Source organism: Clarias gariepinus, chromosome 4, assembly GCF_024256425.1.
Source record: "Clarias gariepinus isolate MV-2021 ecotype Netherlands chromosome 4, CGAR_prim_01v2, whole genome shotgun sequence".
Lineage (NCBI taxonomy): Eukaryota > Metazoa > Chordata > Actinopteri > Siluriformes > Clariidae > Clarias > Clarias gariepinus.
The window spans coordinates 27648613-27666029 of NC_071103.1; the positions used below are offsets into that span (position 1 = coordinate 27648613).

At 35.2% G+C, this 17417-nt stretch overlaps 1 protein-coding gene and 1 long non-coding RNA gene across 2 annotated transcripts; one reads left to right on the forward strand and one right to left on the reverse strand.

Annotated features, from left to right (window-relative positions):
• Positions 1–309: 309 nt before the first annotated feature.
• LOC128520830 (uncharacterized) lies at positions 310–1996 on the forward strand. The gene is made up of 3 exons (XR_008357958.1): positions 310–362; positions 1105–1159; positions 1770–1996. It is a non-coding gene; the product is annotated as an uncharacterized LOC128520830 (long non-coding RNA).
• A 1009-nt stretch (positions 1997–3005) lies between these two features.
• Positions 3006–17084, reverse strand: pnp4b (purine nucleoside phosphorylase 4b). Its single transcript, XM_053494609.1, has 6 exons — positions 16973–17084; positions 13681–13853; positions 11263–11366; positions 5226–5401; positions 4456–4646; positions 3006–3745 (listed from the first exon to the last, which is right to left on the reverse strand). The coding sequence occupies exons 1-6, from the start codon at positions 16993–16995 to the stop codon at positions 3522–3524; spliced, it is 891 nt and encodes a 296-aa protein (XP_053350584.1). The 5' UTR covers positions 16996–17084; the 3' UTR covers positions 3006–3521.
• Between the last annotated feature and the right edge of the window lie 333 nt (positions 17085–17417).

Below are 17417 nucleotides of genomic sequence, written 5' to 3' on the forward strand. Positions count from 1 at the left end.
TGGTAAAATTTATTAAATTAATCATCATAATTTTTACATTGTAAAAATACATTTCAAGGAGAACTAGAATTTTCTAAGTAAAATTTTAAATACCTACACATTTAATTCGTGTAATAAATTAACTAAGTGGAAAGAGTTAAATATTATTATGTATTTACTTGTAACATTTACATGTTTTATAGTCACTGCACATAAACCTAATAATATTAAGTAAATTTTACTATTTAAGTTTAGTTTAAATTTCAAATTAAACCGCGCATGCGTGTTTGGAGACGCTGTACCCGCGCTGTGAATCAATCGGTTGGGGATCATCACGGAGGTACTACACGGCGTGGCTGGAGCTGGAGTTTGGCGTGTTCGAGGTAAGTTTACCTTTCTGTTTTGGATGTGATTCTCACTTTCATGACCCCCAATTAATGTTCATCTTAATCTCAGGACGTACAATTAGCAATATTTTAATAGTGTGGAGATTCACAAAACGCCGTTTTTCGTGTAAAAACCCGAACCTACGGAGCCCCCCAGGGGTCCTGTGGTAAAAATTAAAAGATAAATAAATAAAATAATAACGAACCGAGCGCGTGGTTTAATAGAACGAGATGCGTGTTTCTTACCCCCACCCCTCGTGAAAACGGTGTGTTCAGAGAAAGGCTCGCCAGTGAGATGACCTTTCTGAACAAACTGAGTCAGGTGTGTTAAAGCATTAAATGGTAAAAGAGCACTAGCAATAAACGTTTTTTTTTTTTAATCCGAATTTTACTGTAATGAACCTGTACATATGTTCATACAGTATTGACAGAAGCTCTAATTTGTCCAAATCGCATTGCAGACAAGAAAAAGAAGTAGAGTCATCCTGTGACCTTGAATGCTTCATCTTTCCACACATGATTTTTGCTTCTCACTTTTTCCTTAATCCCTCACTATTCTATTTTGTATTTTTCTAACAATGTCAGAAACTTTGTTAGCAGCACTGCTTGACATGCTTGATGCCTTTCTCTTTTGTAATTTTCTTTGGATAAAGGCAAACTTACAAAAGATGAAGAAATGGCTAAATGTAGTTGTACTAATAAAAGATTATGTAATGATACAATGTAAATATTTTCACAGAAACAAAGCGTAGAGCTGAGACGTGAAGCTGAAGAGGATCTCTGATGATTGCCTGGTAAAGCATTGTTTTCTTATTAATTATACAATTTAAAATGTTAAATTCACTACAAGATAAAGTTAGATGAAGGGGTGGACATTTCCTGCTTAGTGATGACCATCTACAGTTTATCTAGCTCAAACAGTAGAGCATGGTGCTACCAAGGTCATGGGTTTGATTCCCAGGAAAAGCAAGTAATTGTAAATTACATGTTATAAATAAAAACTTGTACCTTGAATATAGTGTTTGTTGCATTGGACAGGAGCATATACCAAATGCAAATGAATACATAAATCTGAGTAATGATTGAAAGAATTTTCATGTTTGGACTAACCCTTTAAATACAAACTCAGCATTCATCATAGGATTTCCTGACACTGTAAAGGTGCAGAGTAATCTATGGAGTGTAGCCATCTCATGACATGTTTTAGAATGTTTTACTGATGCAAGATTATTGCTAAGTTTAACAATCTGAAGTATATGAAGTGATGGTCATTTTTTATAATCAATTATTTTTATTATTATTTCTCTGTGATAATAAAGTCATCACAGGTGAGTGAAGCAATTCAGATTTTTTTGTTTCTCAAAATATTTTTTTTTATTTTATTTACTTGTAAATTTTATGCAGGAGGACAGACGAAGTGATGCCAGTTTGCACATTCTTAAAATCCTTGTTGTCCGTGCTGTTGAAGGGGAGGAACCAGTTGGTGTATCCATAATCCTTGAAGGAAAGGAAATTTTGCAAGAATGTGGCAATACTGCAAATGCATGTGCACTGCTTATGGGAATAATTTATGCCATAAACCTTGCAGACCCCCGAGCACTGCGTTACACATTTGAGCTATTTCAGAAAGTTCTTTTAGAACTTGGTGGGATTAAGCTATCACCAAAAGTGCAAGCTTTAAAGATAAAGTTATCATCTTAAAACATTTGATATGGCTTGACTACTTGTCAGAACATGTTCAGTGTTTACATGTTCAGCTTAAAATGTTTTAATGCGTTAAGTTTCAATAGCATACTTTTAAGTGCACTAGTCCAGAGTGCTGATTTGAATGTTGCAACTTCACTGCTACAGAGGGCTATTAAGTTTTAAAGTTTATTCTACAGTTTGTTTAATGTATTTTCTGCTGTATTTTATTTCTAAATGAATGCTGTATTTTATTAATTAATTAATTTATTATTATTATTTTACACAATTTTGTTTAAAACAAGTATTTCAGGCCCTGGTGCTGTGCAGATGTTCCTATGGATGCAAAATTTATCTGAATGCACATTTATTAAAAAGACAACCTGTATCTAGACTGTGAATGTCAAAAATATTTGGTAATGTTGGTGAATAAACTGTTTAATTATATTTTAGTTGTGTGATTTATAAAAGATATAGATGAAATAATTACTTAAGTTTCTTTGCAAAACATAAATTAGCAATGTGTACATTATTATAGGGAGTAATATAAATTAATAAAATCAAGTAAGAGAAAATCTCATAAAACAAAATGATAGTAAGATTTACTTAATAATTTCATAAAATCAAGGTTCCTGCTGATACAACAATAAATTAACTTTACTAGATTATTTTAAATAAATCTAACTTGTGCATTAAATATAATTATGTAACTTTTACTTAATTTTTTTTTTATTGTTAATTTAATTGTTAATTTAATTAAGTAGATTTTACCTGACCATTACGGGTGAGTTTTACTTAATATTGGAGCAATAAAATTTACTTAAAATCTGTGTGCAAATTGTTACGAGGATTTTATTAAGTAAATCTTACAAGTTATTTTTTTCAGTGTATCTTTCCTTTGCAATATACTAAATATAATATTGACTTGCAATGCAAATGAGGTTGTTCAGAGAATAGTCCAAAAAATAAATAATGTTTATTATAAATCATTTCAGGCTGTTTGAATGAATGAATTACTAATTGTTTTTTCCCCCTTTTATCCTAGGGGTCACCACATCATATCATTTGATCCACAAGATCTGGCACAGGTTTTATGCTGGAACCTGTCGCAACCCTCCCATTATCTATCTGTGCTTTGGCCCAGCACTGCATGCAGTGACTTGTATAAGACATAGGGTTAAGGGTCTTGTCCAAAGACCCAAAAATGGAAACCCAATGATAGGAGGGTTTGAACCCCTGACCCAAAAACCCTATGCTTCAACAACCTAAACCATCACTGCCCCTGAAATGTTTACTAGTTAAATCTCTTTTTGTTTTTTGAACCTTTTTATTTACAACCACAATACTGAACATCAGCTTATACACGATTTGTGAAAAATAGATTGCTGCTACAAGTGTAACAAGCTCTGTCGACCAATCATAGAAAAATATGTCTGCATATATTCAGTCTGCCTGAGTCCATATGAAGGATGTCTAGCAGCTGTTGATGGTCTCCACTTGGTCAGAGCGAGCAATAAAAGTGTTGAGCACATTTTGGAGCATCTCAGCCCTCATCTTGCTGATATGAAGCACCTCCTCATGGTTGACCTTCTCCTCATTGCTGTAGTCCAGGGGGACCTTGTTGGTAATGAGGGACAGACCTAAGACACGCAAGCCACAGTGCTTGGCCACCGTCACCTCGGGGATTGTGCTCATACCTGCAGGGATGGCAGGAGACAGACATTCTTAATTAAATAGTGACTTAATTATTATTACTGAAACCCACCAAAGAGTAGCTTGCACTCTATTATTAATAAGACTGAACTCTGTTTTGCATTCCTTAATGAGGATAATGAACCCCTTGCTGAATACTCAGCCATCATTGTCGGAATAATGCATGTAAGTGTATTAAACATTCAGAGATGACAATAAGATGATCCCTTGCGATAAAACCACCAATAAGGGCAATTAAAGATGCTTTGATAAATGCTTTAAAAGGAGCATGTTAAAAGGAGTGAGTGTAGTTGAAATGTATGTTTTACTACCCTTAAATTCATATACCTACTCACTCTATACATACCGTTTTGGACAGGGTGCCAAGAGATCGCAGGGCACACATACATACACTAAATTTATATTCTAACCAAATTGCATGTTAATTACAGTATAGGTAGTTCACAATGAAATCAAACGGAGCAACATTCTCTCACAATAAGTACATATGATGGCACAGACATACTGCAGACATACCAAATATGTTTACAATTGTGTTCTACAATTATCTGCATAAATTCAGTCTGTCTGAGTCCATATGAAGGATGTCTAGCAGCTGTTGATGGTCTTCACTTGGTCAGAGCGAGCAATAAAAGTGTTGAGCACATTTTGGAGCATCTTAGCCCTCATTTTGCTAATATGAAATTTTCCTTACCTACTGAGTCGCTTCCAAGGATATGCAGCATTCGTGCCTCAGCCACAGTCTCAAAGTTGGGTCCACTGACCATGCAGTAAACTCCCTCCCGCACAAAGTCAGAATAGCCCAGCTCCGTGCTGATGTCCAATGCCAACTTTCTTAGGTCTTTGCTATATGCATCAGACATACATGGGAACCTGATTCCAAATCTAAAGAAGATGAAGAATAAACATGATATACATAGTCATTTTAATGTAAGCTGTACAGCAAAGCTCATGAATATAGTTTCATAATAAATATTACCAAGACACTTGAAACACCTTAATTCTAGCAAATAAACTTTAGCTCTCTACACTGCTCCCTGTAATGAATTTCATTTCTCCGTCATCTACACTCTACTCTAAAAAGAATCCTTTTTTGGTGCCAAAATTGTACTCTAATTACACAAATGTATAGTCCAAACTCATGTAATATGGTTTACATTTTATTTTACAAATACAGTAGGCTAATTACATTTGTGTTGTCTGTGTCAGGGACAAACTGACCATTTTGATTCATACAAATTCACATTTCATACAAACGTAAATAATAATTTTGACTGTGTAAAGCTGCTTTGCGGCAATGAAAATTGCTAAAAGCGCTATACAAATAAATTAAATTGAAATTGAAATTGTGTCGTCTGAAAAATATTTCATTTTTTACTTGTAAATGTGCGTTTATTTAGCCGCATTTGAGTAATCTTTGTTTTGCAGTTAGGAGCCACATTTTTTGTGTCTCTCAGTACCTACCTTTCATCATTGGGCCCACATAGTGGATGCTGTCCAGCAAACCCTGGCAAGTTAATATGGTCCTTGATGACCATAATATCACCCACTTTGAAATCCTGACAGAGGCCCCCTGAAGCATTTGTTACGATAATCATCTCTACGCCCATCAGCTTGAAAATCCGCACAGGTAATGTGACCTAAAGGCAGAATATACAAACAAATTAGATTTATGAGGTGTTTGTGAAGTTATTATTATTTTTTTTAATAGCTCCATTGTATGAGAAGTCAAACCAGGACTTTTGCTTGTGCAGAATAACAGAACACAGTTATAAGAGTAAAAATCTTTAATGCCTTTTATTTACCTTTTTAATCATCTACTTGACTAATGCACTTATCCCAGTGTTTAACTAGTGCTTCGATATATCAAGGTAGAATGTTTTCTCAATACTGTGGAGCCATGATCGGTCTGTTTTATGTCTAAAACGCTGACCTCCCAGGAACTCCTTTAAATTGCCCAAACATGTGGAAATAGCTTGCAACAAGGTCAGTACTGTATGGGGGATTAGGCAATAACTCCCAGATGAGTTCCATAAATGTGCAAGTGGTGTTTGTGAAGGATTGTGTGTACAGTTCAATCAGACAGATATGTCTCTTCTACAATGGGTGAGTAGTCATCTGTTTTTCAAGCATGAGGCATTCCACTTGCTGAATGTTAATGGAAATGATTGCGGTGGGCTCTGAGCCACCTCGGATGGGATCGTCAGTTATGGACATAGGTCCTTCTTTAAAGTGATTTTACACCATTCAGATGTTTTATTGCAGCTAAGTCTTTTGTCTCTGTACTGTCCTTGAGGCCTTTTATAAATATTAATAAGTTTACTGTTATAAGAGCAAGAAATTTCATCACAAGTTGTGATTTGACTTGGACATTATTATAGTTTCACAAGAACATGCCCATGTCGATCAACCAGAAGAGTTAAAAGTCTCTTCTATAGTGTTTTCCAACATGAATTGTGTACTATCTTGTAGTCATCCAAAGCTCACGCTACACGCTATCCACAGTTCCATTGTGCCTCTCACTGCACTCTAAGGACAACCTGAATTAAAAACTGACCTTTTTACCGTACTTTGTATGTTCATAGATTTGTACGCTAAACATCCATTATGTAAATCCGCCGCTCCACTACATCCCATTTATTGGATTGAGATCTGGGACTATAGAGGCAATTTAAGTTTAGTGAACTCATTGTCATGTTTAAGAAACCAGTTTGAGATTATTATAGCTTTGCGAGATACAGTAGCACATTATGCTTTGGACATAAAAGGATACCATGATCAGAAACAATACTTAAATAGGCTATGGTGGTAAAATGTTTCTTAGATGGTACTAGGTGGGTCAAAATGTGCCAAGAAATTATCCCCCATGCCATTACGTGACCAGCATCAGCCTAAAATGTTGATACAGGGAAGGATAGAGGCTTTTGTGTTGTTTACGACAAATTTCAATTCTTCCATCCAAATGTCGCAGCATACCTCGAGACCCCTCAAACCAGGCAATGTTTCTCAAATAAATTTTTTCTAATTTTGGTAAACTCATGCAAACCATGGTTTCAGTTTCCTTTTCCTAGCTTGTACGAGCGGCACCCAGTGTGGCCTTCTGCTGCTGTAGCCCATCTGCTACTGATTATTAGTGTTGTGCATTCAAAGAATTAAGAATTGCTTTGGAATACCTTGGTTGTAACAAGATGTTATTTTAGTTACCGTTGCCTTTCTATCCACTCAAACAAGTCTGGCTGTTCTCCTCAACTTGTTGCAAATGAAAAGTGTGTGTGTGTGTGTGTGTGTGTGTGCGTGTGTGTGTGTGTGTGTGAGTGTTCAAAACCACAAACATTATTATTTCTAATTATATATTACCATTGTGGGTTGTGGCAGGAAAGCATTATAAGTGCTGTTTCACATTGTCCTTACATTTTAAGCAATCCTACCTTCTGTTTAATTCTATTAAATCCTTATCTTGTGTCAGAGAGAAAGAGAGAGATAGATAGAGCAGCTGCAGCTGTGAGCATTGGGAAGCTAAAAGGGAAGCTTTAGTGATGTTAAAAAAGATAAACGCAGATTGTAGATACAAGGCTATTAAAGTTTGTGCCACTCAGAGAACATGACAGTAAAAGACAGAGAGAATGAGAAAGAGAGATGAATAATGCACCTGATAACCTGATGAAGCTTAGTGAAGGCAGGAGGCTGCATCTGACAGGAATGTTATTACATTTTATGCTCAACCAATTTATTAATTTTTCCCCAAATCAGTACTCCAAATTAAATTAGACACCATTACGGCTTAAAAACCTTTTTCATTGACAGTCAATTAATGCAGTGCTATTAAGCAAGGATAAGACTGCCAATCACAATGTTTGTAAGAATGTGTATACAAAATCTCTATAAAAAAATCTGTGATCTGGTCCATACCTTATTTTTGAGCAGTCCTTTAGATTGCTAAACATTTTTAGCTTGCTAAAGTTATTATCATTAGAATCCTTTCTGACAGGAGAAGACTCAGTAATATATTAAATAATTTTTAGGAATTCTAGATTCAAACTATGAGTGTGTGACATTATATTAGCAATAGTACACAGCAAAATCCACAGTGGTACAGTAAATTAACATTCATAGTGATTAATTAACAACCTACAGTACAGCGTGTTCGTCTGTTAGTTTGTTTATACAAAATGAGCAGCAATGAGTAGAAAAAGCCAAATTTGCCTTTCCTTATGCAAGAAAACACATGTTTTGCAAATGGTCAATTAAAAAACTTCCACTTTTTAGGTTATATTTACTGCAATTGTTCTTATATTCACTATTAAGAAAATAGCACTAAGAACTAAGATGTGTATATTAAGCAATATTACATAAGAGCAAGTGCTGATGTGCTGGATATCAGCATGGCTGTGATACAGTCATAGTCACCAAGGCTTCACAGCCATGCTGATATTCAGTGCAACAGCATAACCTCAATTCTGATACTGCTTTTATACAACAGTTCTACAAACACCATTTATTATTTACATATTATGATTTTATTGTTGATTTACCGAGTCATTTTGTGCTGTCAACCTTCTGTGACTGGCAGAGCAAAGTAACTGTGACTGGCAGATCTGGCAACCAACAGTTACTGTAGTGTAATTAACAGAGATGAAAGTAGTTTTGAATTCTTACTGGTACCATGTAGCCAAACAGTAAGCAATAACATACCATGTTGGTAATGGACAGTTCTGTAAATCATGTAAGTTTCTCTTTATATTCCACTTCTTCTTTAGAATATGAGCTCTGTTAACTTCCAGGTTGAATCCCATATAGTGTTAAATGAAAAGTTAGCACACTAGGGTGTATAATCTATTAACTTACACACCAAGAGGGGCCCTTGATCAGGGGTTGGAAAAAGATTTGGGATTCAGCCTTGCGTTAAAAGCAAGCTAGCTTTGTAGAAGTAATTAGAAGCAGTTGCTCTCTCATCAATACTGAACTACTTTTATCTATGCTCCAACTGACAGTATAATTAATGGTTATTAAAACACCTGTGATGTGAAAGGATACACATGGTTAAACATCTTAATGCTGTTCCCATCTATTATCACCACTTATGGAATAACTCTCATCCAATCACATTGCTCAGTCGGAACTAACGGTTAATAATTCTAAACATCTCTCAATTGTGTGATGGAGCTCAATCCCACTTACAAAAGCTAACAACTTCCTTTATTTACTCTGTATTTTTCTCTTTTACTTTCTCTGCAGGGCAATGATGGTGCAATTAAGCTTAAGCTGCAGAAATAAAGAAAGTGTATTCAAACACTAACTGCATCAGCTTTGTGAAAATGCCTTGCTAATTGACATAACCGGGGGGTCAGTGAAGGGCTAGAAACACTATTATCCAATTACCCACAACAACACATCGGTCAGCAAAGAAGAGCTGACTTAATGAAGTTATGTACATGTTTGCATGTGTGTTACTGCATGCATTAAATTGTAACCTGGAAATAAGGCAAGCCTCATGCTAGCATATCCTTCTTATTCTAAATTTCCTCTGAAATGAGAGGTATATTAGCCAAACAGTATAGCAAATAAAACTGATTGAAGGAGTAGTCTGCTTATTCACTCACTACTTCACAACACAATCATGCTTGACAAATGCTCCATGATTTTAGAGTCTTATGGTGTATTCAGCTTTAAATTGTATATTAAAGAGTCCTCATGAAATCTCTTCATTAGAGAGTGAAACAAATACAGATTGTTGGTGCAGCATTAGCATTTTAGCATTTTTAGTTGCTTCAAATCTCTCTGGGTGCAGATGATCAAGGTGAACTGTCAGTCAAAATTAGAGTTGCTTGTGTTAGGTTTGCAGAAAAACAATATGCTAATGATTATTTTTAGTAAATTTTCAATGCCCACACAGTAGTTAATTCCACTCTATAGCACCAGTGTGAGAGGAGGAACATTCCTTCCATCCAAAGAGTAAAACCAATATTTCTCTTTTGAACTCCAGCTATGAACAGTTATGACATTATCAGAGTTCAACAAAAATCCCACGATATAATTATGCAGCGCTTTAATGATAAACAGTTCTGTCACATTTAAATAGTTTTCAATAAAAAGTAATTTACTGCAGCTCGAGATAAAACTCTTGAGCTTTAATAAACGCTTTAAGTGTAATTACATTGCTTAAAAATTTCTTCATTCCTACAAATCATAGTAATACTGATCTTAAACTAAAGCCCTGCAGAAATTTCGAATCAGGTCAGCACTTTACCAGTTAGAAGGCTTCATGTACACCGTTTTCACAGAGATGGCCCCTTGAAATGCTGGTACTGAATAAGACAGGCAATGGAATGATTTAATGTCTAAGCCTGCATTAAGAGTGAAGTGCTCTCGCCCAGCTTTAGAGACACATTCTGGCAGTGACGTCTGATTGTAATGTGTGGTGTCATATTGTCAGAGGTGCAATTACTCTTGCAGTTCTTCTGCACTTCTGGAGGATGTCGATCTCTCCATTTAATAAAAAGCAAGTCCTTGGCACCTTGTGCCACCCTTAAATGATTCCTCTGGATGGGCAAGTGAAATTTTCAGAGCTTCTCTCTCAGGTGACCCAAGCTAAGCAAGCCTAGAACTCAATTTATTTTGTCTTATGTAAAGCCAACAAGTTAATAGACAGATTGACAAGAAGCTAATAGCCATTAAGAAATGATTTTACAAATTGCCTGTGACATGGTAGTCTAATGCTTCAACCTAATTTCTAAATGGATATGCATTATTGCATAATCACAGCATCATGTATGCACTCAAGGGGTCTGACTGATGATATTTTTACCTTATACTATTTCTCTAATGGAGATTGGACAGGAAGTGTCTACAGCATACTGAAGATGTTTATGCCACTTATAAAATAACTATTCCCTTGATTTCTGTTGTTAGGCCTTGCTTTTATAATGTTACACTCAGACCCAACTATCCCTCTTCATGCTTGTGTCTGTAGTGACATTGGGAGAGCACAGTTTCTTTCTCTCCAATATCAGCAGCTTCTGGTTGTACTCTCTACATTTATGCAGCAGGGCTTCTGATTGTGACAGATAAAGTTAATGAGCCATACCCGAAGTGCCAACTCCATTCTGTTTTGCAGATAGGAGTAGCTTTCCCTCGAGTCAATTGTCCTTGTGGAGTCAAAGAGAGAGCCAGGGTCAATAGCTTACAGTATAGTAAATGCCACATACTGTATACCTGCATGTATTAGGAGTTGAGCTTAAATGGGCTAACCAATGACACATACAGTATGATAAAATAAAACAATACACAACCTGGTTTAAGATTATAAATAGGAATTTTATACACAATGCATCACAGGTAACTAAACTACAGACATGTTTTAATCTTTCTAATAATCTGATCAACACAGTTCAGGAACACATCTTTAGCCATTTCAAAGGTCTAATCCGAAGTAATCTAATGTTAATAGGCATTAAATGACTGCTATAGCATTAAAATTAAGCCATGAAAAGTTCAGACTCACCTTGCACAAAGAATAACCCTCATAAAGATGAAACCTGCCCTGCATGAAGACACAGGGTTTGTCATTTATGTAACCAAACACAAGCTGCCCATCATGGCCAGGAACTGCACACAGGAAAGAGATAAAGTATTGACTTTGCAGTGACTGTTTGCACATTATTCACAGCGCTTCATTTTTCCACATTTTGTTATGTTACAGCTTTGTTCCAAAATGGATTAAATTTATTGTTTTTTTTTAAGTCTACAAACAATACCCCATATTAACAACATAAAAAAGTTTGTTTGAAATCTTTGCAAATTTGAAATCTTTGTTTGAAGTATTTTCAAAGAAGAAAAAAAAATAAAAAAATCACATGTACATACTGTAAGGATTCACAACATTTAGTGTGAAGGCACAGATCTGGGGAACGATACAGAAAAATTTCTGAAGGTTTTCTGAAAGCATTGAAGGTACCAATAAGCACAGTGGCCTCCATCATCAGAAATTTGGAACCACCAGGACTCTTTCTAGAGCTGGCCAACCGGTCAAACTGAGTGATTAGGGGAGAAGGGCCTTAGTCAGGGGTTGACCAAGAATCCTCTGAAAGCGCTCCAGCGTTTCTCAGCCAACCTTCCAACAGGACAATGACCCTAAGCACACAGCCACGATAACAATGGAGTGGCTGCTTTGTGAATGTCCTTGAGCGGCCCAGCCAGTGCAGTGACTTGAACCCAATTGAACATCTCTGGAGAGATCTGACCAAGTGCAGCCCTGGTGAATGGCATGCACAGGAGTATTAAAACTGTGCTAGATAACGATGGTGCTTACACAAAATATTGACACTTTGGGCACAGTTTTGACATGTTCACTTAGGGTATACTCAATTTTCATTGCCAGTCATTGAGACAATAAAGTCTGCATGTTAAGTTATTGTTAGAGGACAAGCTGCTCAGACTAATACATGATGTACAGTAGGATTATAATAAGCTTATATGTTATTGTAAACTTTTTCAATTTATAAATGAAACATCAAATAAAATGGCAAGCATTTGTTGGAAGTATTTTTTAGGATACATCAGGAAATTAAATAATTTCACTAGATTACAGTAGCATAACTCCAGTTAATCAGTTAATATGCCTGGCTTTAATTATGATTAGTAAATTTGTTGCAATGTAGAAGGCATTAAGTTGATTGTTTACTATCATTAGCTTTTTATTTAAATGGGAAAGGGCAAAATGTATTTTACCACTTAACCAGGCCAAGCCAGTTAAAATGCAACTCTAACACACAGTAATAAGACAGTGGCTGGAACATTACCACTGCTGCTGGTGTTTATTACATTTATATGTAACTATCAAAACATCTTAATTACCAGCTTATTACCAGCTTAATAGTCATATGTCTGTTATTTTTAGGGTAAAATAATTGTTATAATAAAGGCCATTAAAAGTTAATGTAATGTTAATGTTTAAGTTAACATAAGATTACTTGATTTTTATGGAAATTATTAGGGATACAAAGGCCTAACACGGTAAACCATACTAAATATTGTGTCAATGCTAAAACATCAGACTTTTAAACATACTGGTCCATTATCACAGTGTACTCAATATGCTTCAGACAACAATGAAAGGCCTGCTCCAATGGCAGAATGGGAAATAAGATTACTGAATCTATTGTGGTGCTATTGCTTTTGGTTTGGCACAGCCATAAACCACAGGGAACATTTTATGGTCATCATTTATTTAATTAACTCAGAATGGAGTACACACACACAAATATCATTATGTGCATTCTAACACTTATCAAGATTATTCACTTCACCACATAAATATTTAAATGTATCCAAGATATCATAATAAGAATCCCCTCTGGCAGAGATTAGGGACTATTTTTGCCCAAGTCATTATATTTTATTCATGACCAGTAGTTATTCATTTTCATGAATTCATGGCTCATTTTACCATGACTTGGCCATGATTTGTTAACCATAACAAAATGAGAGGCACAGCCAGACCCGTGTGTACCTTACTGCAGGCTCTGAGCTTTCTAAACAGTCCCATACTATGACAGGTGTATTTTCACAAGATTAATATCTCTACTATAGTTTAAGGGAAATACCACTAGTTTATTTCATTTATATTCTTTTTGCACATCTGAATGTGTTTATGTCACAATACACACTCTTGTATTTATTTCAAAATCAGCACTTTTAATTAACATGTAAACACAAATTGAAAGGAACAAAAAATTACCTAATCCAAAATGCTTGGTTTTTTATCTGTAGGTGTCAAGGTCAAGAAAATGCTATTTTAATTGATATTATGCGATACTAATAGTTTTCCGATACTGACTTGTTTAAATCTGGGGATCATTTATGACTGTCTTAGTCAAGGTAAAATTTGTATAGTTCAAGCATTTACAAAGACCACACATACCTGTGCTCACGGGGAAATTGGGAATGTCCTCATAGCGAAAGACCTGCTTATTGGAAATGCTCTCTGCAAGAAACCCAAGTCCAGAGCCACATACTACAGCTATCTTTGGACGGTGTCGAGTTCTGCTCAGAAGCCACTCTGTGCCTAGCTTGCACTCATCAAATGAGCAGCAGCTAAATCAGAATGTAGACAACAATTACAGACCGGACATGATATCACTGAATAGTTAAAGATCTAACAATTAATTTTTGATGCAGGGTTAAATTGACTTTGAAGTTGGATAATTGGAAAATGTCCAAAAAAAAATAAAAAATGAGAACAAAATCAAAACAATTTGTTCATTAACTATTTACTGAGCCAATATCATGACATCTAAACCAATCAATTTAAAATACTCATTTAAAAAAAAGTTGCATTATAAAAATTTAGAACAATTAGGCTATGCACTGTTTCAATGACAGTTTTATGGTAAAAAATACAGTGCTATGGTGAAGTTGCACAAAAGAACATACATTTACATATGTTCTCTTTGTATGTTACCATTTTTCATCCAAATTGACACTCAGGATTAGAAACTTATCTTTCAGCTGTTTAAACATGTGCTTGCTAATAATGTGACTAAACTTGAGTAATTTGTGTACATATGGATTTGTGACCATACAGTTCTAATGATAAAAACAAAAATGAGAGATCGTGGTTTCTTGCATTTTGTGTAAGCAATCTAATATAGCTCATATGCTGCCTCAAATATCTTACTAAGAGAGCACAATATCACAAAAATCTCGTATTTCTTGATATTTTGAGCAAACCCATGGTAAACTCTTTCTTTCTCTTTTCTTTTCTCTCTTCCTTTCACTTACTAATGCTGCAGTGGATGACCACATATGAACCACCCTAAATATCCCCTTAGGAGCAATGAAGATGGTTTTGGACTGCAATAGCCACAAACAGTTCTCAAGTGTCCATCAATAAACAGTTGATAACAATAAAATAGTCTTTCTATTAGTGCTATAATGATTTCCTGGGCAAAAACAATTATGACTATATAGCACACAGTTATACTGTAAATGTTAATTATAATCACATCATTTGTATCATAAAGCTGAGGACAGTTTTCCTTTTGAATCTGGTTCCTTTGACATGTCAGGGAGTTTTTCCTTGCTTCTGGCTTGCTTATTCATATAAATATAAAATAAATATCTAGCAACAGTTTTAGGCAGGTGTGAAGAAATGCTGTAAAGATTTTAAAAATATACATTTTAATTGTTTGTTTTTTATCAGTATACAAAATGCAAAATGCAATTTATGATTACTCTTTGGCTTCAAACTGGCATCAATTCTCACACTTGCACAATGTCAGGGATTTTGTATGAACAAAAGCAGAAACCAGTAAGACCCAGATACACCTATCTACAGTCCTGAGAAGTCTGACCAGAAGTGGTCTTCAAGAAGTAATTGTGGTGCAAAAGCCATACCGCTGATGTGGACTCGACTATGCATGAAAACATACAGTAGGAAATTGTGTGCGGAAAAATGACAACAGGTGCTTGGGTTTGATGAGTCAAAATTTTAAATAATTGGCTGCATCAGGAGGCAGGTTGTTTGCCCGAACGGCTGGAGAGCTTACAAGTTTGGGACTGCAAATTTCTGTAGTGTAAATTTACATTTAGGCATTTGGAAGACGCTCTTATCCAGAGCTTTAAAGTTTTTCATTACTGGATAGATACACTGGGTTACTAGGTTAATTGGCATCAGTCAAACCCAGTTGGGAAGAATTTTTTGGGATTAATCCAAATATTGAAGAAACAGATACGTCTTGAGTAGTCGTTTAAAGATTGAAGATCTAAAGGAAGGTCGTTCCACCACCTAGGTGGCAGAACACAAAAGAGTCTGGATGAATGTCTTCCTTGATCCCTGAGAGATGGTGGAACGAGGCGAGCAGTGCTGGAGGATCGGAGGGAACATGGAGTTATAGATTTGGTCAGGATTAATTGTGTCATCAATGGTAAGAAATAAAGGCAGATATTTATTCATCATGCAATGCCATCAGAAAGTCGTCTGATTGGCCCCAATTTTTTTCCTTCAGCAGGACAGTGACCCCCAAACCTATGGCCAATGTCTTTAAGAACAATCATCAACATAGAGAAGAACAAGGAGTATTGAAAGTGATGGTTACCATCACAGAGCCCAGATCTCAACATCATTTAGTCTGTCTGGGAATACATGAAGAAATGTGTGGTTGGTTCTCCAAGATATTTGGAACAACCAACCTGCCTTGTTCCTTTAAAAACTGTATGCAAGGGCACCTGGGAGAATTGATGCTGTATTGAAGGCAAAGAGAGGTAACACCAAATATTGATTGGATTTGGATTTATCTTCTGTTTATTTACTTTTTTGGTTTATTTACTTACTTGGTAATTGATAAAAAAAAATAAACCATTAACAAGTTTTTGAAAGCATTCTTACTTTGGTAAATTTTTGATACCTGCCTAAAACTCCTGTGCAGTATTATATATAATTTCTGTAACTCTGCTTTCTGATAGTGTCCACAGTTATAAGCACTATACAAACTGAATTAAATTGAATTGAACAGAATCCATGTTGAGGAACAAATTACCAATCAGCTGGTAGACTCTGCATCATGACTCTCTTTATTTTCATCATCAACATTTTAGACATCTTCCCTATATATGCTTTCAATTTTATCAGTCTGGTATTTGTCTAATAAGCTATTTGCAAAACAATTTTTAAATCATTTTAGATTTTATTTAAGCCTTTTGCCCATGTTTAACTACTGTACACAACAGGACACAATTTTTCATTAATACTGTCTTGAATAGCTTCTGGTGTAACCTTGAGCTTCAAGAATATCAACAGATCAAATGATTTGTATAAAACCAATTTTGTCAGATTCTTGTGTTTGAAATTATATACAAAATAGATCAATAAAATCAATTATCTAATTATTTACAAAACCAAATTAAAAATACCAATTAAAATACCAAGAGTGCAGCAATCCTGTGGCTAGGTGGTCCTCATCATCTTTAAGGCCCAGTTGTTTTAAATCTGTAAATTGTTATTTATTTTTGTATACTACAAGAATAAAGTTCTTCACTGTGTTGTCATGCCCTGTGCTTTGAATAGCAGTACAGTAAAACCGAAAAAGTATAGTACTAACATTTAGTAAAATGTTACAACTATAAAATATAGACCATATGTTTTGTAAAGAATGAAAATACAAATAGAAAATTATACTAATATATGACTATATTAAATATTAAAGCGGATTTACCATGAATTTCCCTTGCTGTGCATGATTCCAGCCGGTAATATGAACAGTAGGCTTGTTCATACAGAACAGAGTTGGACCTTGAAAAAGAGATGTGTGTGTGTGTGTGTGTGTGTGTATGAAAGAGAGAGAGAGAAAGAATATGGTAAAGTCACTCTAGTGATATTCTGTGTCTTCTCATTGGCTAAGTCTGTGGTGGGAGAGGAATATTTGCATAGTAATTTGTATGTCTCTGTCCTTGCCTTTTGACTCGTGAAGTGCATACATGTTATGTAAAGGTTGGGTTTTGGAAGGCCATGTTGCTTAGAAGTAGTAATTTATGTCACATTTGGCTTAATTGTATTATTTTTCATATTGTAAATAAGGAATTATATAGTAGACTTTATAATTTTATAGTCGTTTGTGGAGGAGAGTCCACAGTTTTTGAGAAGGTCTTAGTGATTATAAT

Excerpts from the sequence above, each read along its gene's own strand:
- pnp4b (XM_053494609.1), bottom strand. The coding sequence starts at position 16,995 with ATGCACAGCAAGGGAAATTCATG. Across the intron at positions 13,854-16,972 it reads CACAGCAAGGGAAATTCATG|CTGCTGCTCATTTGATGAGT; the intron begins GTAAATCCGCTT and ends ATTCTGATTTAG. Across the intron at positions 11,367-13,680 it reads CAATTTCCCCGTGAGCACAG|TTCCTGGCCATGATGGGCAG; the intron begins GTATGTGTGGTC and ends TCCTGTGTGCAG.